Consider the following 19,660-nt stretch of genomic DNA (forward strand, 5'->3'; position numbering starts at 1 on the left):
ATAATGCCCGGCAGGAATGGGATGGTGGTGAGGAGCTGAGGATGAGATGCCATGTCTGGGTCAGTGCTCAGGGCAGCCAACAGAGCTGTGCCCAGTGAAAGGAGCTCATAGGGGGGTAATCCAGAGGGCTCATCTCCTCTGACTGCTGTCACCAAAAGCCGAGCTGGAAGGTTGAGTCCCACGGCCTCAAAAATGCGTCTTAAGGTGGGTTTGTCTAGTTGACTTGCTGGGCACAAACGAGTAACCTAAGACAGAGAGAACAACAACAAATTAAATCACAGCGACTAAGTGCACAGCTGTTGATGGTGGCGACTCAACCAGCAAACTTTTAGAATGGTTTGGGTTTTATTTGAGTTCATGTATGTTGTTAAAGGGTCAATTGATACAAATTAAGTAGATAAAACCTGACCTACAGTATTAGTATGTAACATATATGCTTGTGTAACCACTCATACATAACACTGCCATTTACCAGTAGAAGAGCAGCCAGTGTGTGACTGTCGTTATTAGCATGCCTGAGTGCATGAAGACATCTCTCCAACACCTCCCTCTGGGCATCAGTCAGTCCACCTCCACCTCCTGCATCCCCCTCTGACACTCCTCCACCTTCTCCATCTCCGTGCCCCTCTTTTCTAGGAGGATGACTGCTCGCCACAGGTGTAGCGTCTGCTCTGTCAGCCATCATGACCTTGGTAACTACGTAGCTAAGAGAGAAATAACAAATTAGCACAGTTCGGAAAAGGAACTGAAAACTGAAAATAATAACATTAGCTCCACAGCGTTGAGAGTAAGGTTAGCCTAATTTAATGATTTTCGGATGGCTTGCTGAGACACTGGGTATTTGGTCCCAAGAACTTCACACTTAAAAGTTGAATTAATTAACGTTTGTAAAGTAACTTACGTTAATGACAAACCTCTCGTACAGAACAGCTCGTGAAAACCTTCCGGAAGTAAACTCTCCAACTAAAGCTCAAAGAAGCCAATGAAAACGGCCCAACAATATCAGTGAACCAATCAAAGGACAGATAGCTGGAAACCGACGACGCCATTTTGGTCCGTGTTGTAACGTCGGATCAGCAAAGTAGCGTTGTTTGGGAGGTAAAGAAAGACATTTTTACTAAGCTGTCTTATTTCTAGCACTAAAATATATCCGAGAAGGACAGCTTCACTAGGTTGACTGTTTCTGTTGAATTAACCCTGTTCGTCACTGATAAGTGGTCGACAGGTGGCGCATGGCGGAAGAAGTTGGGTTAACTGTGTTCAGTTTATTTTTTGAAACAGCACAACCAAAATTAGAATTAGAACAATTGTGTATGTAATATACCTTGCAGTGTAATTTTATTTCCACACATTTCTTCTCAGAGCTATTGTTAATTTCAACTATTGTGCTCATGTTTATTATTAAAATATCCCAGTGGTGTTGATGATCAGAAATTTATTTTGAAAAGCTAGTCATCGGAAGCATTATTTCTCACTGTGATTGGCTTGACAGTGTTCACACAGGAACATCAGCTGTACGATCTGGATTACTGACCCAATTCACTGTACATGGGATGACAGCAACGACGACACAACACATCACCGCGACCGATTGAAGCGCAAGACCGTTTCCTTTTCCGTGACAGTAAGTCATTTTGTACTTTTCTGTCTTTAATGGTGTCGTTATAGTTGCCATTAAAACGCACCGGATGAATCCTGCACTGTGTGTAGTGAAAGAGCCAGCAGCTCTTAGCCTCAAGGTGCCTTATAAACGGGGGCGATCCCGGATTATACAGGTGAATTACCTTATGGTCTTCTACTTAAACCAATGTATTTGGGTACTGGGGAATAAATATATATCGTAAAACTCAATATATTGGGTACAAAGTGTCACATTAGTGATTCCACCGTCACTCTTTTGTAATGTTTTGATAGTGCAGTGGGCAACGAAAGCTGTAGCACTCGGCCTATCTTAAATGATCTGACAGCTAGAGACGTTCTGTCTTCTGTAAATCCTGACGTTTTCTTTCTAAATTGGTAAAATACATAAGGATTCCACCATTTGGGATTAATTGTCTCAGTGAGATTAGTTCAGTGCATTTACTTATGCATTTTGTTTGACTGACAGACCCTCATTCGTCAGACAGTCATGCATTTATTTGCACTTTAATCAGCCAGTTAATCTCTAGTGTGTAAGAATCTATCAGTCTTACAGAGTAGATCTTACCTAACAACTATTATCATGATTACTTTTTCTTATTTATTAAGTAATACTTTACTTGATAAATAACATCCTAACATATTACCAGAGACTAAAGTATAAAAACCCTCAGTTTTCATCATTAATGTGAAAATGGTAGACCTTCACCTCTTTGTGAGGTTTTAACAAGCATCTTAAGGAATGACTTTTAAATTATACATTGACTCTTAAATGAATTTATGGACAATGCAGCAATGCAGAACAGTGCAATTAAGTATTTACTGTTGGATGGGGGTGCATTCATTTATAAATTATACCAGAATTAGAATAGTTGTTTCTCTTTGTTCGTTACCCGTCAGGATGTTTCTGTGGCTGTGCTATTTTTGTTGAGTTAAAAACCAAACAAACTTGATTTTCCTTCCCTGCAGCAGGCAGACGAAACTGTGCAAGGGACCTGGTGTCGTTACACAGAAAGCTCCACCAGCCGATCGGCCTAGAAGCCAGAACAGCACTGACTGCTATTGACTGCAGCAACTGAGAGAGAGAGAGAGAGAGAGAGAGAGAGAGTAAGAGGAGGAAGAAACTGCTATCGAGAGAGAGAATCTGGTCTCCGCAGATGTAAGGGGCTCTCAGTTACAGAGATCGTTGTTCTGCCAAAGCTTCTCAAGGGAAAAATAGCCATTGAAAAGTCCGTAGTGGCTGAGCTGTCGTCAGCCTAGGTGACCAAGTGCACCTGAGCGTTACTGCTGCTGCGCACACTCACAGTCCCCACCACCTTCTGGGCATTTACTGTGCAGTAAAAAAGGAAATCCACAGGGTTGTGACTTCAGCAAGGAGGAAAAAACGTGACTCAACCCCTCTCATTTTTTGGTCCGGATAGTTTTTTTTTTTTTTTAAAGCTTTTTTGGTTTGTTTTGGGTTCTTATCTGGGAGAGGAAAAACAAGCACACGAGGCTCTATCACTGTTTGTGGATTTGAGACTGTTTGAGCTGTTCATTGTAGCAAAGGAGGAGGCTGCTAGTGCTCGAGTGTCCATGTGCAGAAATGCAGATTCACAAATGGAGGCAGACCATACAGGTTTGTGTCAGCAGTTCATGTTTGTGTGCATGTGTGAGACATCTGGTCATTGTATAAATGACTGCATTCCAAATAATATAGCATTTAAGTGATAAGTGAATGTATTCCTGTAGGATTGTGTCTGGTGTATTTTTACCTGTATTTTATTAACTTTTATACATATTACCAGCTTAGATAATATTGTTTGAGGTAGAGAAACATTTCCGCATAGTGCCTTTCAACCTAGATGTATAACACTGAACCAGCATCTACAAACTCTCTGCTGCACAGATGGTTGTTTTATTACCGTATTGCCCCATAGTCTCCTGTTGACCTAGGATCTACACTTCCTTTTCATTCTGTTCTGCTGTAAGAACGCTGAGTAATTTTACTCAGACTATATCAGTGCTTTCCTCATCATAAATCGGCCTCACTCGGGTGTTACTTACCTTGAAAGGGCAGAATTTTGTGTCTCAAATCAACACGCTCTGATAAGCTGAGGAGCCTAATGTTCGCAGAGCCCATGAGTGCCGTACAACCATCTGTGTCTTGCTTCTTCTGTGTGACTCATTCAGAGAGCTAATGGTTTTCTAGGTTGATTTATTATTATGACTACTTTGAAATGAGAAACTTCATCATCACAGTTTCTACAGGAACTAGTGTAGGGGTATAATTTTTAAAAATATATAAAATGTGCTAATATGCTGTAGCCTATCACTGGATAAAGCAGCTGTGTATGTTGTGATGTCACTTATCCCCATTTACAGCAGCAGTTCATGTTCAACCTGTGCACCCCACATAGAGCTGACTACTGTCTTCTGATTTATTTCTTTTTGTGTGTGTGCCAAAAAAGTGCCAAGAAATTAAAACAGTAATATGGAGGATCAGTGAAGGATGCAACTTTGTGATAAAACCTATATGTATTGAGCTATTACTGTGATGATTTCACAGGAAAATGTAAGAAAGGTAGTTTTTTTTTCTTTTGCACTCTGCACTTACACCAAAGTTTAGAATTTCCAGATATGAACCATTTCTCATGTTTACATTCATTAAGAACAAATAGGATGGATAATAGGTTGTAATGCTGCAAGACTAGTCACCTAAGACAATACAGGTTAGACTGCTTAAGATTTTGGAAAATTGCATTATGTTGTCTCCTTTGCCTTTGGCCAAGTAGCTGAATCATATTTGCATAAACGTTTATCAAGTTGATGCATTATAGGTAGAAATTTTTCACAGTGCCTGTCTAAAGAGTGGAAGCACTGTTGAGTGTCAGAAGGAGCAGACCCTAAATAATTCATATGATGGCTGAAATCACCATAAAAAATATTAATATGTATATTTTACTGATAACTTTGTCCCCACAAACAAAAACATTAATAATCTCATCACAATCCAGTTCCATTGAAAGTCGGTCTACAGTAATATTTAGTTATGGTCCAGTTATGGCATTCATCTATCCTGATATGAATTGACATTTTAAACATTCCTCTCTTTCCTCCATTGTCTAGAGTAGTGTTTGAGCAGCTGAGCCTGTGAAGGGCCCGGAGGCGGCCATGTTGGATCTCTTCCTCAGAGTGCTGGTGTTGACTTGTCTTCACCCGTTTCTTCACAGCACCTCACTGCCAACCTAACTCCACTCTTCCTTTTCCCACATCTCTTTCTTCCACAGCCTGGCTGTTAGAAAGGTAAACAAGTTTTGCACGTTGCAGTTTTTGTTTAGCAGGTGTGCTTGGTTACTTCTGTCAGGTATTTCAGTAAACCTGTAGAATCATGTGGTTGACTGACAGTTGTTTTTTGGTGTGGGTGGAAGGCAGGACTTAAATAGTTGATGAAAGGGGCCTGACAAAAGACGTCATATTCAATGTAATTAAATAAAACCCTCAAAAGCACTAATTTTGTGCAGCTTAGTATGACACTGTAGTATTTTGTAGCTATGCTACTGTATAACGTGTTAATTAGTAAACATTGGACTTCCCAACATTGTTTGTTTTACACTTTGCAATGATAAGTTTATTTAGTTATGTTACTGGTATTATTGCTTTGATGGATGATTTATGTTTTTAATTAGTCTAATTTTCAAGTTGGAAAAATTCTTCTAATTCTATTTTATAGAGTTGCTTCAGAAACTTTGGGATATACACTAGAATTTTGTGTGTGTTTGAACAGTGACTGCAAAACATGAGTTTGTTGACTGATCTGCTGGTGAGATAATGTGCACTAGTGCAGTGGTCATGTTTCCTATTCTCAGGCCCTTGGTCTTTGTGGAAAATGTCCTATGCACACCACAAGCTGCTCACTTGGAGTTTACCTCACCTCCTCCTCCTACCGTTGACCTACCTCTGGGTCTTGGCTTCTCACACAGGTAAGATAAACCAATCAACAGCCTGAACTGAGCTGGCAAAAACCCTTTTGTTGACAGAGAATTGATAAGGAAGCTCTCGCTTGCCAAACCAAGCTCATCTGCACAGTAGGTTCACATGCCTTTGGTTACTCATGGTGGGTCTTCATCCTTCTCACAATCCTGTTATAACACTTAGATTATTTTGGGTTGTTAGTTGGTGTTTACTGTCCATCTGAGGCACATGGATTCAGAGGGAACTGCTGCTACCCCTACAGTGTGTGTGTGTGTGTGTGTGTGTGTGCTTTTCTATTACTTTAACAATGGGGACTGAAACCTGTTAACACTCACTTTGTGGGGCTGGTCCCCACGTTTGGGGTGTGTGTGTGCGCCCTTTCTCTGATGCCACTCAACTCAGCGGGTTGCTGTGAGACAGTACAATAAGCACTCTGTCAGTAGATGTATGAGTGTGTGTGTGTGCTGAGGAGTGGGGACAGGAAAAAAGAGGACAAAGGGTGGGACGACTAAACAGTCCAACAAGCCTTTTCTCAAACAGACTATTGTACTATAGTGATAAGACCTGGGTTTTTCCAGACTGGAGTTACACTGGCATCCCATAATGTCACACTTGACTTGAGTGTTGCCATGTTAGCATTATTTACCATTAGCAGTATATCTGAGATGATCTAATGAACTGCATGTTGGCTGTTTTGTTTACCAGTGAAGGTTTTTATTCCTTCTAACCCAGTTTTTGTTAATATTTTTATCTCCTTCACAAACACGATTGACAGGAAACAATGCATGCATGTAATCCATTTTATCTCACTGCAATCAACTGTACTCTTTAGCGTTCACTCCTACATTGTATCAGAGAAGCTAAATTAACTTATTGCTGATACAAGCCAAACCTTTGCTAGTGTTCACATTAGAAACATTCAACTTTGTGAACTGCAAGGTGGCATTTATTGTAAGCAGTGTATTTATCATTGAGGTTTGTGCTGACAGCAGTCATTCATCAAAAATGTGCCTACAGATCAAGACACGGGCGTTTTCAGCATTTTTGACAGTGAACCAGTATTAAATATTGCAGGGGATAATGGAACAAGGAAAACAGCCACAGTGAGCGGTTAGATGAAGAGTTGCAGGCTTCAGTTCCTTAGTTAGGTAACCAACTCCTTTTGGCTGTTTTCTGTTTGGAAAACTGTAAAGCTTATGCAGCATGAAATCAAATCATAGTTGTTCAGGGTGTGATGAAAAAGGCCAGTTATTGACATCTTTATTAGAGGAACACAAGGGGAAAAACCTTTTCTGAATTTTCTTGAAATACTGTACGATAAACAGTCCTTAAGCTGTCTTCAGTGAGGAGAGTACTGTTCAGTTGGGCTTTCTTTATTTACAGTGACTCGGCTGTACTCCTTAGTCTTGGACTAATCTTTAGAACTAGTTTGACATCTATTTAAGTACTAGTGAAAAATAACCTCCAGTTCTTCCTGTGTACTTTTACAGTTTGTGGTATTTTATGGTCTTGCTGTTTTGTTATATTTGGCTACATAATGAACTTCTCATCTCAAGCAGTAGATTAGAAGTTTTATCACCCTGAGTAATTCTCTTGAAGAGGAATCCACACACAGGGCAGCTGACTGTACCAGCTCAGAGATCTGTGCTTGGGGTTTTAATCAGTGTCTTGTTTTGTTAAGGAAAAGCCTCACTTCCCCTCTCTGCTGCTGGCTTGGCCGACTGCTCGAACTATGTCGGCTTTTCTGAGAAATGTTCAGTCAAACCCTAATCGGTGAAATATCTGTCTGCTTGGATCTGAATTTCACTCTGCCCCTCTGCCTGTGACACTGCTAAGAGCATCTCACAGTGCCCTGATTGAAACAGTTTAAATCTTTAAAAACCCAGTGGCAGATTCCTTTGGTCAAGCTACACACTAATGTAAACTCTGTCTAGAATTTCTCCCAGCTCATAAGCGTCAACTGTCATCCTTCCTTTCACTTCTATTTCATGACCAACTTCCCTTCTTTTAATACATTAATTATGTCATAATTTTCTCCGTCCTTCTGTCCCTGTTCAGGCGTGTCAGCAGATCTCTGCCGGGTGACCGGCGGGGTGCTGGGGATCCACTGGAGCAGTGTCATCAACCTAGGTTGGCACCCTCTGGCAGGCGGAAGAGGCGGGGCGACATGTTGGGAGTCCTGCTGCTTAAAGCCAGGCTGCAATGCTGTCTGGAGCCTTGGTGGGCGCTGTGTGCTTCTCAGCTGCTCCCGTAAGGCAGGCTGCCCCATCTCCTCCTTGCCCCAGCCCCACCAGGAGTCCCTGGGCCTCCTTCAGCTTCTCTCTAAGGTACAGTGAGGTGTAACAGAAATAGGTTTTTAGACAGGTTCAAAGATTCTTTTCAAAGATTTTTTTTTTTTTTGACATCTGAAATTTTATTTTAAGGATCCCATCATAGTAAGACGTAGAAAGGCTCGTCAGGTAGAGCACGCCGGAAGCTATGAACCACACACCAGCACGGTAACCTCATCACAGAATACTGGCTGATTTCAAATGAACCTGGAATTGTGTACAATATGGTGCCCTGAGTGTTTTCCAAATTCTGCTCCAAATGCTCCTTGCTCTTCTGAGTCTGCTCTTGGAAGTGTGGCTTTTATGGGTACTGTTTCTACAGGAAAGTCCTGAACTGGAAACGGCCTACCCAACACCAACGATCCCCAGCACCGTCACATTTCAGACAGCCCACAAGAACGTTAGCCAGCCAGTCAATGGGAGTTCATTCATCTCTCCTGCGCCATCACAGCAGAACTCAACGGTGGATGATACTGCTGCGTCTTCCAGTAGCGCTGCCGTCAGCTCAACCACAGCCTCTGCAATTGCCATAGTCACAACTCCAAGACAGGCCGGTAAGGAAGCAGCTGACTGCAGCAGTTAGTGCCAAATGCCTTGACATGGGTCACCTGTTTCCTGCTTGTTCAGCAATAATGTAGCAGCACTGTGGCTGTGCAGCCTCGGAGGAAGATTTCACATGACTGTCAGACTCTTTCTCTACTAGAGTTGGTTGTTTTTTGAGCTTGTATTTTTCTATCACACATGCTCAATGTTTGCACTGTTCGTTTTTTGTTTGTGCTTCGGCTGATGTTTGACAAAGATGTACTTTGTCCACCGACTTTATGGCAGTCTGCTCAGATGTTATTTTTTCCCAAATGAAAGCAACATGTCCTGTGGGTGAGAAGCCAGATGGGTGTAAGCAATAGAACTGTACTGACAGATGCCGGGCTACTGCAAACAGGAATAACTTGACTGATCAGTGTCTCCTCCCTGAAAAACAGAACTGCCATTCATTTAGTATTAACACCCAGCACATCGCTCTTCAGACAACCCAAAAGAGCACAAACTTATTCATTTATTTCAGTGTGTGTAACTATACAAACATGTCATAAGACATCATAATAAAATAAAATGAAAATATAGTTATGCCTTATGACAGACCGAAAGCACATAGGCTGAAGCTACCGCTTATTAATGCCTACCCCCATTCAGAACATGTTTATTCATTATTTGTTTTGATGTAATTTGTGTTTTTTTTTTCTTTTCATCTTAATTTGTTTATTTCCACTCCCACAATTTTTATTTCAGACACTTATCGATTTCATCATCATTTATACTAAATTTGCTGTAGGAGTTTGATGCGCAGTTTACAAATATAATGAATTTAGTTTTACTAGTGTTCAGTGATAAAATAAATATAATATAAAAACCATTTATTTATAAATTTTAATTCTTTCACAACTGATCCCAATCTTGTGGTTCCCATTCTGTCACTTTGGCTTAATCTCTGATCATATGTCACCTTTCTCTGCAGTGAGAGAGCTGGTGGTGTCTGCAGGGGAGAGTGTGGAGGTCACACTGCCACGCAACGAGGTCGAACTCAATGCCTATGTGGTGCCCACACCTCCGCCAGGTAAAACCATGGAATTACAAAATCAACTACTGTAGTTTGTTGTTGGGTTTTTTCTGGGAAAAAAAAGATTATACAGTGATGAAGGAATGCATGTCATAATTTTTCTCTTTGACCTGCACCTGCTATACTAAAACCATTTGTTCACAAATGATCTGACTTTAATTAAATGCATGAGCAGTTTTGTTAAATGTGATTATTTATGGAATGTTTCTTCCTTCTATACAGGGACAAACTATGCATTTGACTGGCGTCTGATAACTCATCCCAAAGATTACAGCGGGGAGATGGAAGGAAAGCACAGCAAGACACTTAAACTAAGCAAGGTGCAGATCACACCACTCATCTTCATGCTCTGCTAAAAATAAAATATGCAGCTGGCGCTCTATTGAATGTGTAAAAGGGAAGACTTCAGTAGTGGGTGAAGGACACAGATTGCCTCAAAAAGATAATTTCCTCTTTGTGCTTGCTCGATTTGCTCAGCTTCTCCTCTCTCCCTCTCTCAGCTGACTGTGGGCCTGTATGAGTTTGAAGTGACAGTGGACGGAGAGGGGGCTCATGGAGAAGGTTACGTCAATGTCACAGTAAAACCCGGTGAGGTCGAACATTCAGTACAATGTAAAATCTCATCCATGTTTAATGGTCCCACAAGCTGTTTGCAGGGGTGTGTTTGTGTGTGTGCGCGTGCTCTTGTTCAAAACAAACCAAGGTTACTGCTGATGCAAAATAACCTCAGCTTGCTACCACATACAGTATGTGCCCTGAAGTAAATCTCAATTTTATAAAGCTCACAGTGTTTGTTTTGTGGTTTCTGAGCTCTTGATTCAACTCAACAGATATATAAATGTTTAGTGTTAGTCGGTCTTATCGAGAACACGTCTTCCTCTTTGCTCATGTAGTTTTCCTGTGATACAGCTCCTACTACATTACATAACTTTGTACTGTTTTGTTTTTGACTGTGGCAAAAGCTATTGAGGCGATACTGCTGAAACTCAGTAATAAAGGAAGTCAGTGACTTTTCATTAAATTAATTACACAGTTGAGTCATAAAATTGAATCGTTTTCAAGGCTGGTTGCAGTTAATCTCTCACAAACACTGACGGTTGTACATCAAGGCAGACACCTGTGTGGTTTAAGATCTCACTATGACAAACTCCAAACATCAGAAAATATTTGAAACGAGACACTAAAACAACTGTCATGCTAACTGAAAGACAATTATTTGGATATTTGTACAACAGCATTACAAGCGACTGATTCAAAAATTCTAGGTTAACTGAATCAGCACCTTGTTGAGTGAGTTGAACTAATCATTTAAATAATTTCTTTAATTGTTTTATTTAGGTTTATTTACAGTGTTTTAATTAGCAGGATCTTTACTTTTGCATCACAGGATGTCTCACGCTTGCCTGACTGTGCACAGTGAAATGATCTATAGGCTTTTATGTTCCCTCAGAATACAAAATGCCTCAGACGTGCCGCAAACCTGTTTCTTTCTGATCCTGTCACTTAACTTACTTCTGTAACTCACTGTATGACCACAGAGTCTGCTCCTCTAAGTTACCATACAAATTTAGATTTAACATACAGTGTGGGAGACAGAGCAAATGTAAAGGATATGTCAGAGGCTTCTTTTCAGACGTACCTGCGAATCGTAGTTTCTTTGTGAGAGAAAGTACATTTGATTTTGATCTGTCTATGTGGATGTTGACCTCACTCGATCTCAATTAAGTAAACTGTGTGAAATGGGAGCTGTGGAGTCCTGGTCCTTCTTTCACTTAGAATGAGACAGAGACATCCTTTCACACCATAAATGCTAACCATAAAAACTAACCATGTCTCACAGAGTTACTTTTTGGTGCAGGACTTTTGTACTCTGATATGTTGCTATTATTTTGTCCACCCACTATAACATAGGCTTTGACTAATATTTGATGCTGTTGTCTTTTCTGTCAGTGTAAAGGATGTGGAATCAGTCTCATGTTGACTAAATAAACTCGGATCTTATTTCTGGAAGATGAGCTGGCTGTCCTCCCACACAGTAATTGTGACTTTTGCAAAGGCAGCCGCCAACTTGTTCATGCTGCACTCGCAGACAGCTGATGTACATCTCACTAAGCGAGCTCACTTCTTGTTTTCCACCTGACAGAGCCACGGGTAAACAAGCCCCCCGTTGCTGTAGTTTCCCCAAAGTTCCAGGAGATTTCCTTGCCAACCAGCTCTACGGTGATCGACGGCAGCCGTGAGTCTCCCACGTGGCACATAACAGCTAAAGACTGAGGGACTGAACCTAAAATATATTATTTCCTCCCCTGCTGTATTTAAGTCCTCTTTGTTCCTCCACCTCTATGTCCCCCTCCTCAGAGAGCACTGATGACGACAAGGTGGTGGCGTGGCACTGGGAGGAAGTTAAAGGTCCACTGAGGGAGGAGAAGGTCTCTGCTAACACCCCCGTCCTCACCCTCAGTGGCCTGGTGCCTGGGAACTACACGTTCAGGTACAGGTGGACCTCACTTACATCATGCTATTTTAGCTTAGGTCCCAGTGTTTCATATTTATCTTTACGTAGACAAGTTAAATTTGGCCACAGATATTTTACAGATATTCCCCTCTAAAATACTTGTATACTGGCTTCACTCTGTGACCCTCAGAAGTGTGAGATTAAGAGCAGAGACTGTGGCTTAAAGGTATTCATTTCTTAAAACAAGCAAATCAAGCTTTTATAGACAGAGGTGAAATTATTTAGATTTTTGTTTGCCATAAAGTTTTTGTATTTATCCTATCACATGTTCTTTCTCAGTTTGACCGTAACAGACTCGGATGGAGCCACAAGCTCAACACAGGCCACCCTCTCCGTCAACAAAGCCACGGACTACCGGCCTGTGGCTAATGCCGGCCCTAACCAGGTCTGGCAAGTGTTTTCCTTTGTCATGATTCAGTTCTTCATTGCATGTTATTAAACCATATGAAAGTACAGTAGGTTACTTAAACTTGAAAAAAATGTTAAAATCCAGTTTTATTTACCAAACCAGTACACACAGTGACCAACACCTGCTGTTTACTGCTACTTCATCCAGGTCATCCAGTTGCCACGGAACGCCATCACTCTCTATGGCAACCAAAGCACAGACGACCATGATTCCCTGTCCTACGAGTGGTCCCTCAGTCCCGAGAGCAAAGACAAGGTGGTGGACATGCAGGTGAGATACGTGAGGAATATCACATACATAATTATGTTCCAGCTTATTTTTCCCTTGATACTGGTTAACAGTGGTAGCTCATCTTTTTGTGCTGTTCAGGGTGTACGGACACCCTTCCTGCAGCTGTCAGCCATGCAGGAGGGGGATTACACCTTCCAGCTGACTGTGACAGACTCAGCTGGACAGCAGGACACCGCCCAGGTCACTGTCATTGTTCAGCCAGGTAAACAACTGGACAAAAGAACAGCAGCTTCTGTTGCAGACTTTTTAATCTTTCACTCATAAGTCAGGTTTTGAAGTGTTTATTCAGCTATGTGCACAGCTCAAAAAGACTTGAATTAAATGCCTCATCTTGATATTTCAGATTCACCTCCTCTGTACTCAGTATTCCCTCTATTATTTCTTGTTAGCTCTTTATCTTTCCCACATGCTTTCTATAAACATGCACAATAAGTGTGAAGAACATACTAACACCAGTGTTGAATGCCGCTACATTTATATAAATCTTGAAGTCTTGATTTGTACACTGTGTTAGACTGATTCTTAAACTGCTGATAGGGATTTCTGTTTGTCAAGTCTTTGTAAGATATAGTGTTTCCTCTCAGTGAGTGGGAGGTTTACATTTACACTCACCCGTTAAGCACTTACTGACAATATGTTCTGTTAGTGTTTGTACGGGATCTGTGATGTTAACACGCATCCACCTGCAAGGTCACACTGTTTTATCCATGTGAGTGGTACGATTTGAAAGAAATGCCAGAGTGTTCTTAGTCAGAGGCTGTTGTTCCAGGTATTTCAGATCAGGACAGCCCTTCTTTGATGTCACACTTTGACCTTTATAGACTGTATCAGGTATTATACAGTCAAAATGATCATAGAAGTGCTGATCTGAAGGCAGTTGTGGAGGCTTTATTCTGTGTGTTGCTTGATAGACCTTTATTGCTGTCCTGCTGCTTTATTTTGATGATGGTTGCAGGATGATGTGCTGTGTTGGTTTGCATCAACTGCAGAAGAAATGCTTCATGTCATTTTTCTTTAAAAGTTAGAGAATGATCAGCCACTATTGGCAGCCTTCTTATTAGCACCGCGTCTTTCATGTGAGCTGTAAAATGGAAGGGTTGCATCATTCTTGTCTTTCTGTTCACACACACACACACACACACACACATATATTCCAGAAAACAATAAAGCACCAATAGCACATGCAGGACCAGAGAAAGAGCTGACGCTGCCAGTCGACCGAACCACGCTGGATGGCAGTAAGAGCAGCGATGACCAGAAGATCATCGCCTACCACTGGGAACAAATAAGGTCAGTTACACACCTCTGTTCCCACAAATGTCCCATGTTGTAGCTATTTTTGTGTTTTTATGATGGTTTGATCTTGACAAAAGCAGCTAGGTGTAGACAAACTGGGACAGTAACAGCCTGCTCACTCCTGTGGACCATAATCTGTTTCTGGCGAAGGATCGCTTTTCGTACAATACCATAAATGCAGTGATTAGAACACATTTTTAATCCATTATTTTAAAATCAAATATTGATAAAGATATATCCAAAAAATGTCATTGTGTAGATAAACAGAAAATAACTAGGCACATTTCTGAGACCCCCGTGAAATTTCATTTTGAGATTTTCACAGGGTTCGAGCTGTCAGAGCACTTGAGACCCCCTAAAACTGCCTGTAAAGTTAAAGAACCTGCAAGAAACAGATTGAACAAGGAATATTCAAATGCTCAAAGCAGCAGAGGCCATGATGTCCTGTGTTTTACTTCCTAATATAAAACTGCAAAAATGCTGGATCTGCAATGCAAATAACAGCTTCACTTCCTCAGACCCTCTTTATCCAGTACAGTAAATGCCCATGTCTCTCAAAATCCAAGTTTGTAAATCAGACTTGACATTAAATGTTTGTTGTTTCTAAGCCTACGTTAAGATGAGCCTTATTCTTACAGACATTAGAAAGCTCACTCCAATGCCACAATAGACATCCTAGGCAGATTTTTAGAAACATTCTGCGTTGTATTGTTCAGTGTCATTAAGGTTTTTACTTCCTTCTACAGTGAATTGTCTTTTTGACATTCTCTGACTCTGTCTCTGTCCATCTGTTCCTCCACCAGTGGTCCTGATGGTGTGAAGATCGAGAACGCAGACAGTGCTGTTGCCACGGTGACAGGCCTCAAGGTCGGCAGGTATGAGTTCACCCTGACAGTAACTGATGAGAGGAAACTGCATGGTATCGACACTGTCACGGTCATCGTCAGAGAAGGTTAGGAGCTGCGTGTGTCCCTGTGTGCATGCGAACTAATTCTTTTGCAAAATATCTGCCTGAGGTTTGAGTCAGACAGGTGAGGATTATAGATGTAGTTGTGAAATATGGGTTGGAATGGAGGAAGCATTATAACCACACATTTGAAGTGTTTTATAGGTGTGTTTTAAAGGAAATGTTTTTATATCAGATATAAAAACAAACTTACAGTGCAAGTAAAATCCCAGTGGAAGTGTTTGTTTTTTGGAACTCTTTAAGCTCAAGTGCAAAATAAAATCACAGTAAAAACAGGTTCAGATGTACTGTAAACACATTGAAATCTCCTGCTTCTCCAGTCAATCTCCTGTGAGTCAGTCCTTCAGCAACACGAACAAAACGTACTGTATATTAACCCAAAGACAACAAGTGCATGCTCCACAGAGAGAAACTGAGTGTTCAACCTAAAAAATATAAATAAGTCATCAGAGTATAAAAGAGGAAGCTGCACAGACAGCAGCTCCTTTTCCTACTTTGATGACTAAAACTTAAAATATTTGTGGTGCCAGTGACATTAAAGCAAAAAAAAATACCCTACACAGAATAAAATGTGGAACCCAATCAACAATGCACAGTCTCGGCAATTTGTAGTGACAAAAGCTGTGGAGGGGAGTAAAGCTATCATAACCACGTAGAAAATGTTAGAAACGTCTTCTGATTTTGTTTAATTCATAGCACAGTTCTTCTCTAACGCATGCTTTCTTTATGGTTCCTTTTGTTACTGTTTATTAAGAGCAACCTACAAGAGAAAATGGCTGCCCATGTGCCTTGTGTCCACTCTGCAGTGAATCAACATGTTTCACAATGAGTGTTGTTGTAATAGTGGTCTTTGTACTGAATGTCATGTTTTTTTATGCTTTCATCCAGAACTGGACCAGCCGCCAGTGGCTCATGTTGTGTCGAGTCCACCCATCACACTTCCTGTCAGGACTGCCACTCTGGATGGATCTCGCTCAACTGATGACAAAGGTGGAATCAGCTACCTGTGGACTAGGGACGACAGCAGCCCCGCCGCTGGGGTAAGCCTCACTTTCTTACCTGCTGTGATGAGGCCCACGATTGAGTCAAAGGGTGTACTCACACTAGGTGAATCGGTACTGTGCCCGCTTATCTGTATTTGTATCAGTATCTGACCACTTAGTGCTCTGTGAGAGCGCTTCTCTTCAGTTGCATTGCTGTGACGTAAGCGTGCTCCAGCCCAGAGCATTTTGAATGCAGACCAGCAGGGGAGTGGGGAGGGGAGACAGTCGTGCTCAGGCAGGGTACAAGGCAACCACGCCTAGTGTGAGTGTGCCCTAGCATTAAAGACAAAATCCATCCAAAGACTGTAAAACCATTCACACTATAACAAACAACAGCAGCTTGTCGAGCAAATTTGAACATTCAGTGTTAGAAAATACAAATTTTATGTTTTGGTTCCAACAGGACGTCCTGAACAATTCTGACCACCAGGCAGTGCTGATTTTGGGAAACCTGGTGGAGGGCAAGTACAGCTTCACCCTGACTGTAACTGACAGTAAAGGACAGAGTGACTTGGGCAGCGGCACAGTGGAGGTCAAGCCAGGTAAAGTGAACAGATGTGCACAAACCTAGAGTATATGGACACTGAAGACATCCACTTTATTGTAAACTGTAGCTGGTGCACCTTTCCATGTAGTTTCTGTGTAGTTGTTTGGTGGTGCATTTGTTCTTTTCATCCCTTCTTAATCAAAGAGCTGTGGCTTCTGTTCAGACTTTTATTTTGTAGCAGTGTTAATGGGGAGAAATGCAGAAAAACATGAAACCGCTTGTTCTGTGATTTTCATGATGAAAAAGGGGTGCAACTAGTTGCTCCATGCTTGTCACTTTATTTCAGGTTACAGCAAATCATTTGAAAGACTTTCTGTAAAATGAAGGAGATGGAGACAGTCTGAGTGAAGTGTGTATACCAAAAGTTAAACGGCAGCGTTTTATCACAGAATGCCTCCCAGCTTGATGACTAGTACAGAGCAGAATATATTTCCCCTTTAAACAGGGCTGTATATACAAATGGTTTCCACACAGCGAGAGACTTAACAAGCAACAGCAGAAGGTTGAACAGGTCAGTTTGCAACATACGGTGCACAGACACACACTCAGCCAGAAATTAATCCATCACTTGGTGCTCTGGCCTCTCTCCCAGATTTCAGTGTCGGATCCCTGCAGTCTGTTTGTGTTTCACCATGTCAATTTCTCCTTTTCCTTGTTTTTTTTTTCCCCCACTGTTGTCGCCACGTCTGTATTGTGTTTTAATCTCTTTCTTTCTCTCTGTTTCCCTCTCTTGTCAGACATATGGGAGCGTGACCTGGTGGAGCTGGTGTTGGAGGTCTCTGTATCCCAGGTCACCCACCGTCAGCGTGACATGCTGCTGCGCCAGGTTGGAGTCTTACTGGGCGTGCTCGACAGTGACATCATTGTGCGTGACATCAGTGCATTTAATGAGCACAGGTGATTTGTCCTGCACCTTTTTTGATTTATTGATGTTATCATCTTTTATTAAAACCCCAAGTGTAGACCTGATAATGAAACAAATAACCATGAAAAAGTCTAGAATGAGATTTTCTTGACTTGGCTTCATTGGTGAACATTATTGTATAGTGTAAATAAGCACTTTCACGCCTTCCTTCCTCCTCAGTACTCGCTTGGTCTTCCTGGTGTCAGGCGGTCCAGGGCGCCCTCCTCTGTCTGGCCACAGTGTTGCACTTAGTCTACGAAACAAACTGCACAAACAGAAGAATGACTTTCTCATCTACAAGGCCCAACGAGTGGATACAGTCAGTGAGTACCTGAAAATATACACTACCAGTCAGACGCTTGGACATGCTTTCCCACTGAACTGAATGAGAAATTGCGTCCCGACTTAGAGATTAAATGTCCTGTATTAGATTATATGTAAAGTAATATGTCTTACAGTCAAGAGCACAACACTGAAAATTATTCTTAAATTTTGGTTGTCATTTATTGATATCATGATAGAATACAGTATCATAGTTTTAATATGTTGTTGCTCCTGAGTTCTCTCAGTCTGCTTTCTACAGGGTAATTTGCCACTCTGGGACATTAGAGCTCTAGTTTCATCATACTCTGTCGCTCTCGCTCCTCCCTCAGTCTGCCAGCTGAACTGCTCCAGTCACGGGGAGTGTGACTCATTCACACGACGATGTGTCTGTCACCCCTTCTGGATGGAGAACTTCATCAGAGCTCAGCTTGGAGATGCAGAGAGCAACTGTGGTGAGATGAGAAGGCTTAATAAATTAGTTTAGTCAGCTTATGAACCAAAATACAGTGTTGTGCAAGGCTGGGCTTTTTTTCTGCACACAGCTGTCGTCCTAGCCTCTAGAGACAGCTCATATGGTTGCCATTCTCTACACCGTCAGGCCTGATATAAAGTATTCTTTAATATGTTACTCTTTTTCCACTACGTAGTAATAACATACTTTGTTTCTGTGTCCAACTAATATTTTTGTTTTCAGAGTGGAGTGTACTCTATGTGACTATAGCATCCTTTATGATTGTGGTTGCAATAGCAACTGCTGTCTGGGGGATTGTGTGTTGTTGCAAGAGGTGAGTTGAACATATAATTATTACAAAAAAAAAAAAAAAAAGCTTTTGATTTAATTATTTTGAATCTTGGGATTGAGTTCTACCAGCTTCCTAAACTACCCACTGATAATATTTGCATATTTTTTGTGAAAGGAGAAAGAACAAAGTGCGCAGAAGCAAAAGCCGATATAAAATAATAGAAGCTGATGAGCAAGACAGTCTGGAGTTACAACCACCTAGAGCTGGTAAGATGCATACATTCATTGTCAGGTCTCGTTCACTGTGAAAAGCAGCTTTCTCTGTCCCAGCTTTTTGAAATCCATGGCTGCTATGTGTAACCACTGTTATTTAAAAGTGTACGTTTTGTGAATTTCTGTGTTTTGTCCTTGCTCACATTGTATATGTTTTTTGTCAACAAGTAATTAGAGAATGAATGTTAGTCCTGTTTTAATGCAGTTTCATTTTGACATCATACTGGTTCTTTCTCTTCTCCTTTCTGTCCTTCCTTTTCACCACCTGTCTATCAGCCCGCATGAAGCCAGTTCCCGCTCCCACCTCCTCCGCTCTCATGCGCTCGGACTCTGACCTGGACAGCGACGACGGGCAGGGTGGGGTCCCGTGGACAGAGCAGGAGTGTGGGCATCTCCTGCGTCCCCAGAACGGCTCCCTGAGGAATGGCCAGGTGCCAGTGAGGAGCATGAAGCAAAGAGAGGAGCTGCTATAGCGAGAGAGGAGGAGGGAGCTCGCTGCTGCCCTCGCACACACCTCCTCCAGCCGTCACCCCCCCACCCCCTGTTCCTCATGCTTCCTCTTACTGTTTTGCTTCTTTAACACAGAAACCTCACACCTCTCAGAGAGACTGCGATATCTGATTTTACGAAGCGGGGGAGAGGAAGAATAGGCTGGAAACATGTTATCTCGCTGTCTCAGAAAAAAAAAATCACCACTCTACTGAAATTTCCCTGCTCCCACACTGAGCCAAAACATTTTGCTGAGAGCTAGGGGTTACGGGGGTTAGCACTGTGTTTTGAATGGTATAAAAATGTAATGTAGACCCATATTA

At 41.7% G+C, this 19,660-nt stretch overlaps 2 protein-coding genes across 7 annotated transcripts in view; one reads left to right on the forward strand and one right to left on the reverse strand.

Annotated features, from left to right (window-relative positions):
• The window catches only part of ncdn (neurochondrin), a 3,827-nt gene extending 2,843 nt beyond the window's left edge, over positions 1-984 (reverse strand). Inside the window, exons 1-3 of the mRNA XM_020597505.1 lie at positions 902-984; positions 473-704; positions 8-245 (exon numbers count right to left, since the gene is read on the reverse strand). Of these exons, the coding sequence (XP_020453161.1) occupies positions 8-245; positions 473-685 (451 nt within the window). The 5' untranslated portion in view covers positions 686-704; positions 902-984. The remainder of the gene's footprint in view (positions 1-7; positions 246-472; positions 705-901) is intronic.
• A 24-nt stretch (positions 985-1,008) lies between these two features.
• kiaa0319l (KIAA0319-like ortholog) lies at positions 1,009-19,430 on the forward strand. Of its 6 annotated transcripts, none has more exons than XM_020597348.1 (26): positions 1,009-1,098; positions 1,493-1,624; positions 2,608-3,256; positions 4,747-4,923; positions 5,487-5,600; positions 7,651-7,919; positions 8,016-8,090; positions 8,245-8,476; positions 9,436-9,534; positions 9,760-9,857; positions 10,038-10,125; positions 11,681-11,773; positions 11,896-12,028; positions 12,332-12,437; positions 12,609-12,731; positions 12,831-12,954; positions 13,910-14,042; positions 14,852-15,000; positions 15,904-16,055; positions 16,462-16,600; positions 17,343-17,502; positions 17,690-17,832; positions 18,163-18,285; positions 18,528-18,618; positions 18,751-18,842; positions 19,125-19,430. In XM_020597348.1, exons 5-26 carry the CDS (start codon positions 5,507-5,509, stop codon positions 19,319-19,321), a joined length of 2,913 nt encoding a protein of 970 aa, XP_020453004.1. In that variant the 5' UTR covers positions 1,009-1,098; positions 1,493-1,624; positions 2,608-3,256; positions 4,747-4,923; positions 5,487-5,506; the 3' UTR covers positions 19,322-19,430. The 6 variants fall into 6 exon arrangements, with proteins under 6 accessions (XP_020453004.1, XP_020453006.1, XP_020453008.1 ...); XM_020597350.1 differs by having other exon boundaries at positions 4,752-4,923; XM_020597352.1 differs by having other exon boundaries at positions 4,851-4,923.
• The last annotated feature ends 230 nt before the right edge of the window (positions 19,431-19,660 follow it).

This window comes from Monopterus albus, unplaced genomic scaffold (assembly GCF_001952655.1).
Source record: "Monopterus albus unplaced genomic scaffold, M_albus_1.0 scaffold34.1, whole genome shotgun sequence".
In the NCBI taxonomy this organism is placed as follows: domain Eukaryota; kingdom Metazoa; phylum Chordata; class Actinopteri; order Synbranchiformes; family Synbranchidae; genus Monopterus; species Monopterus albus.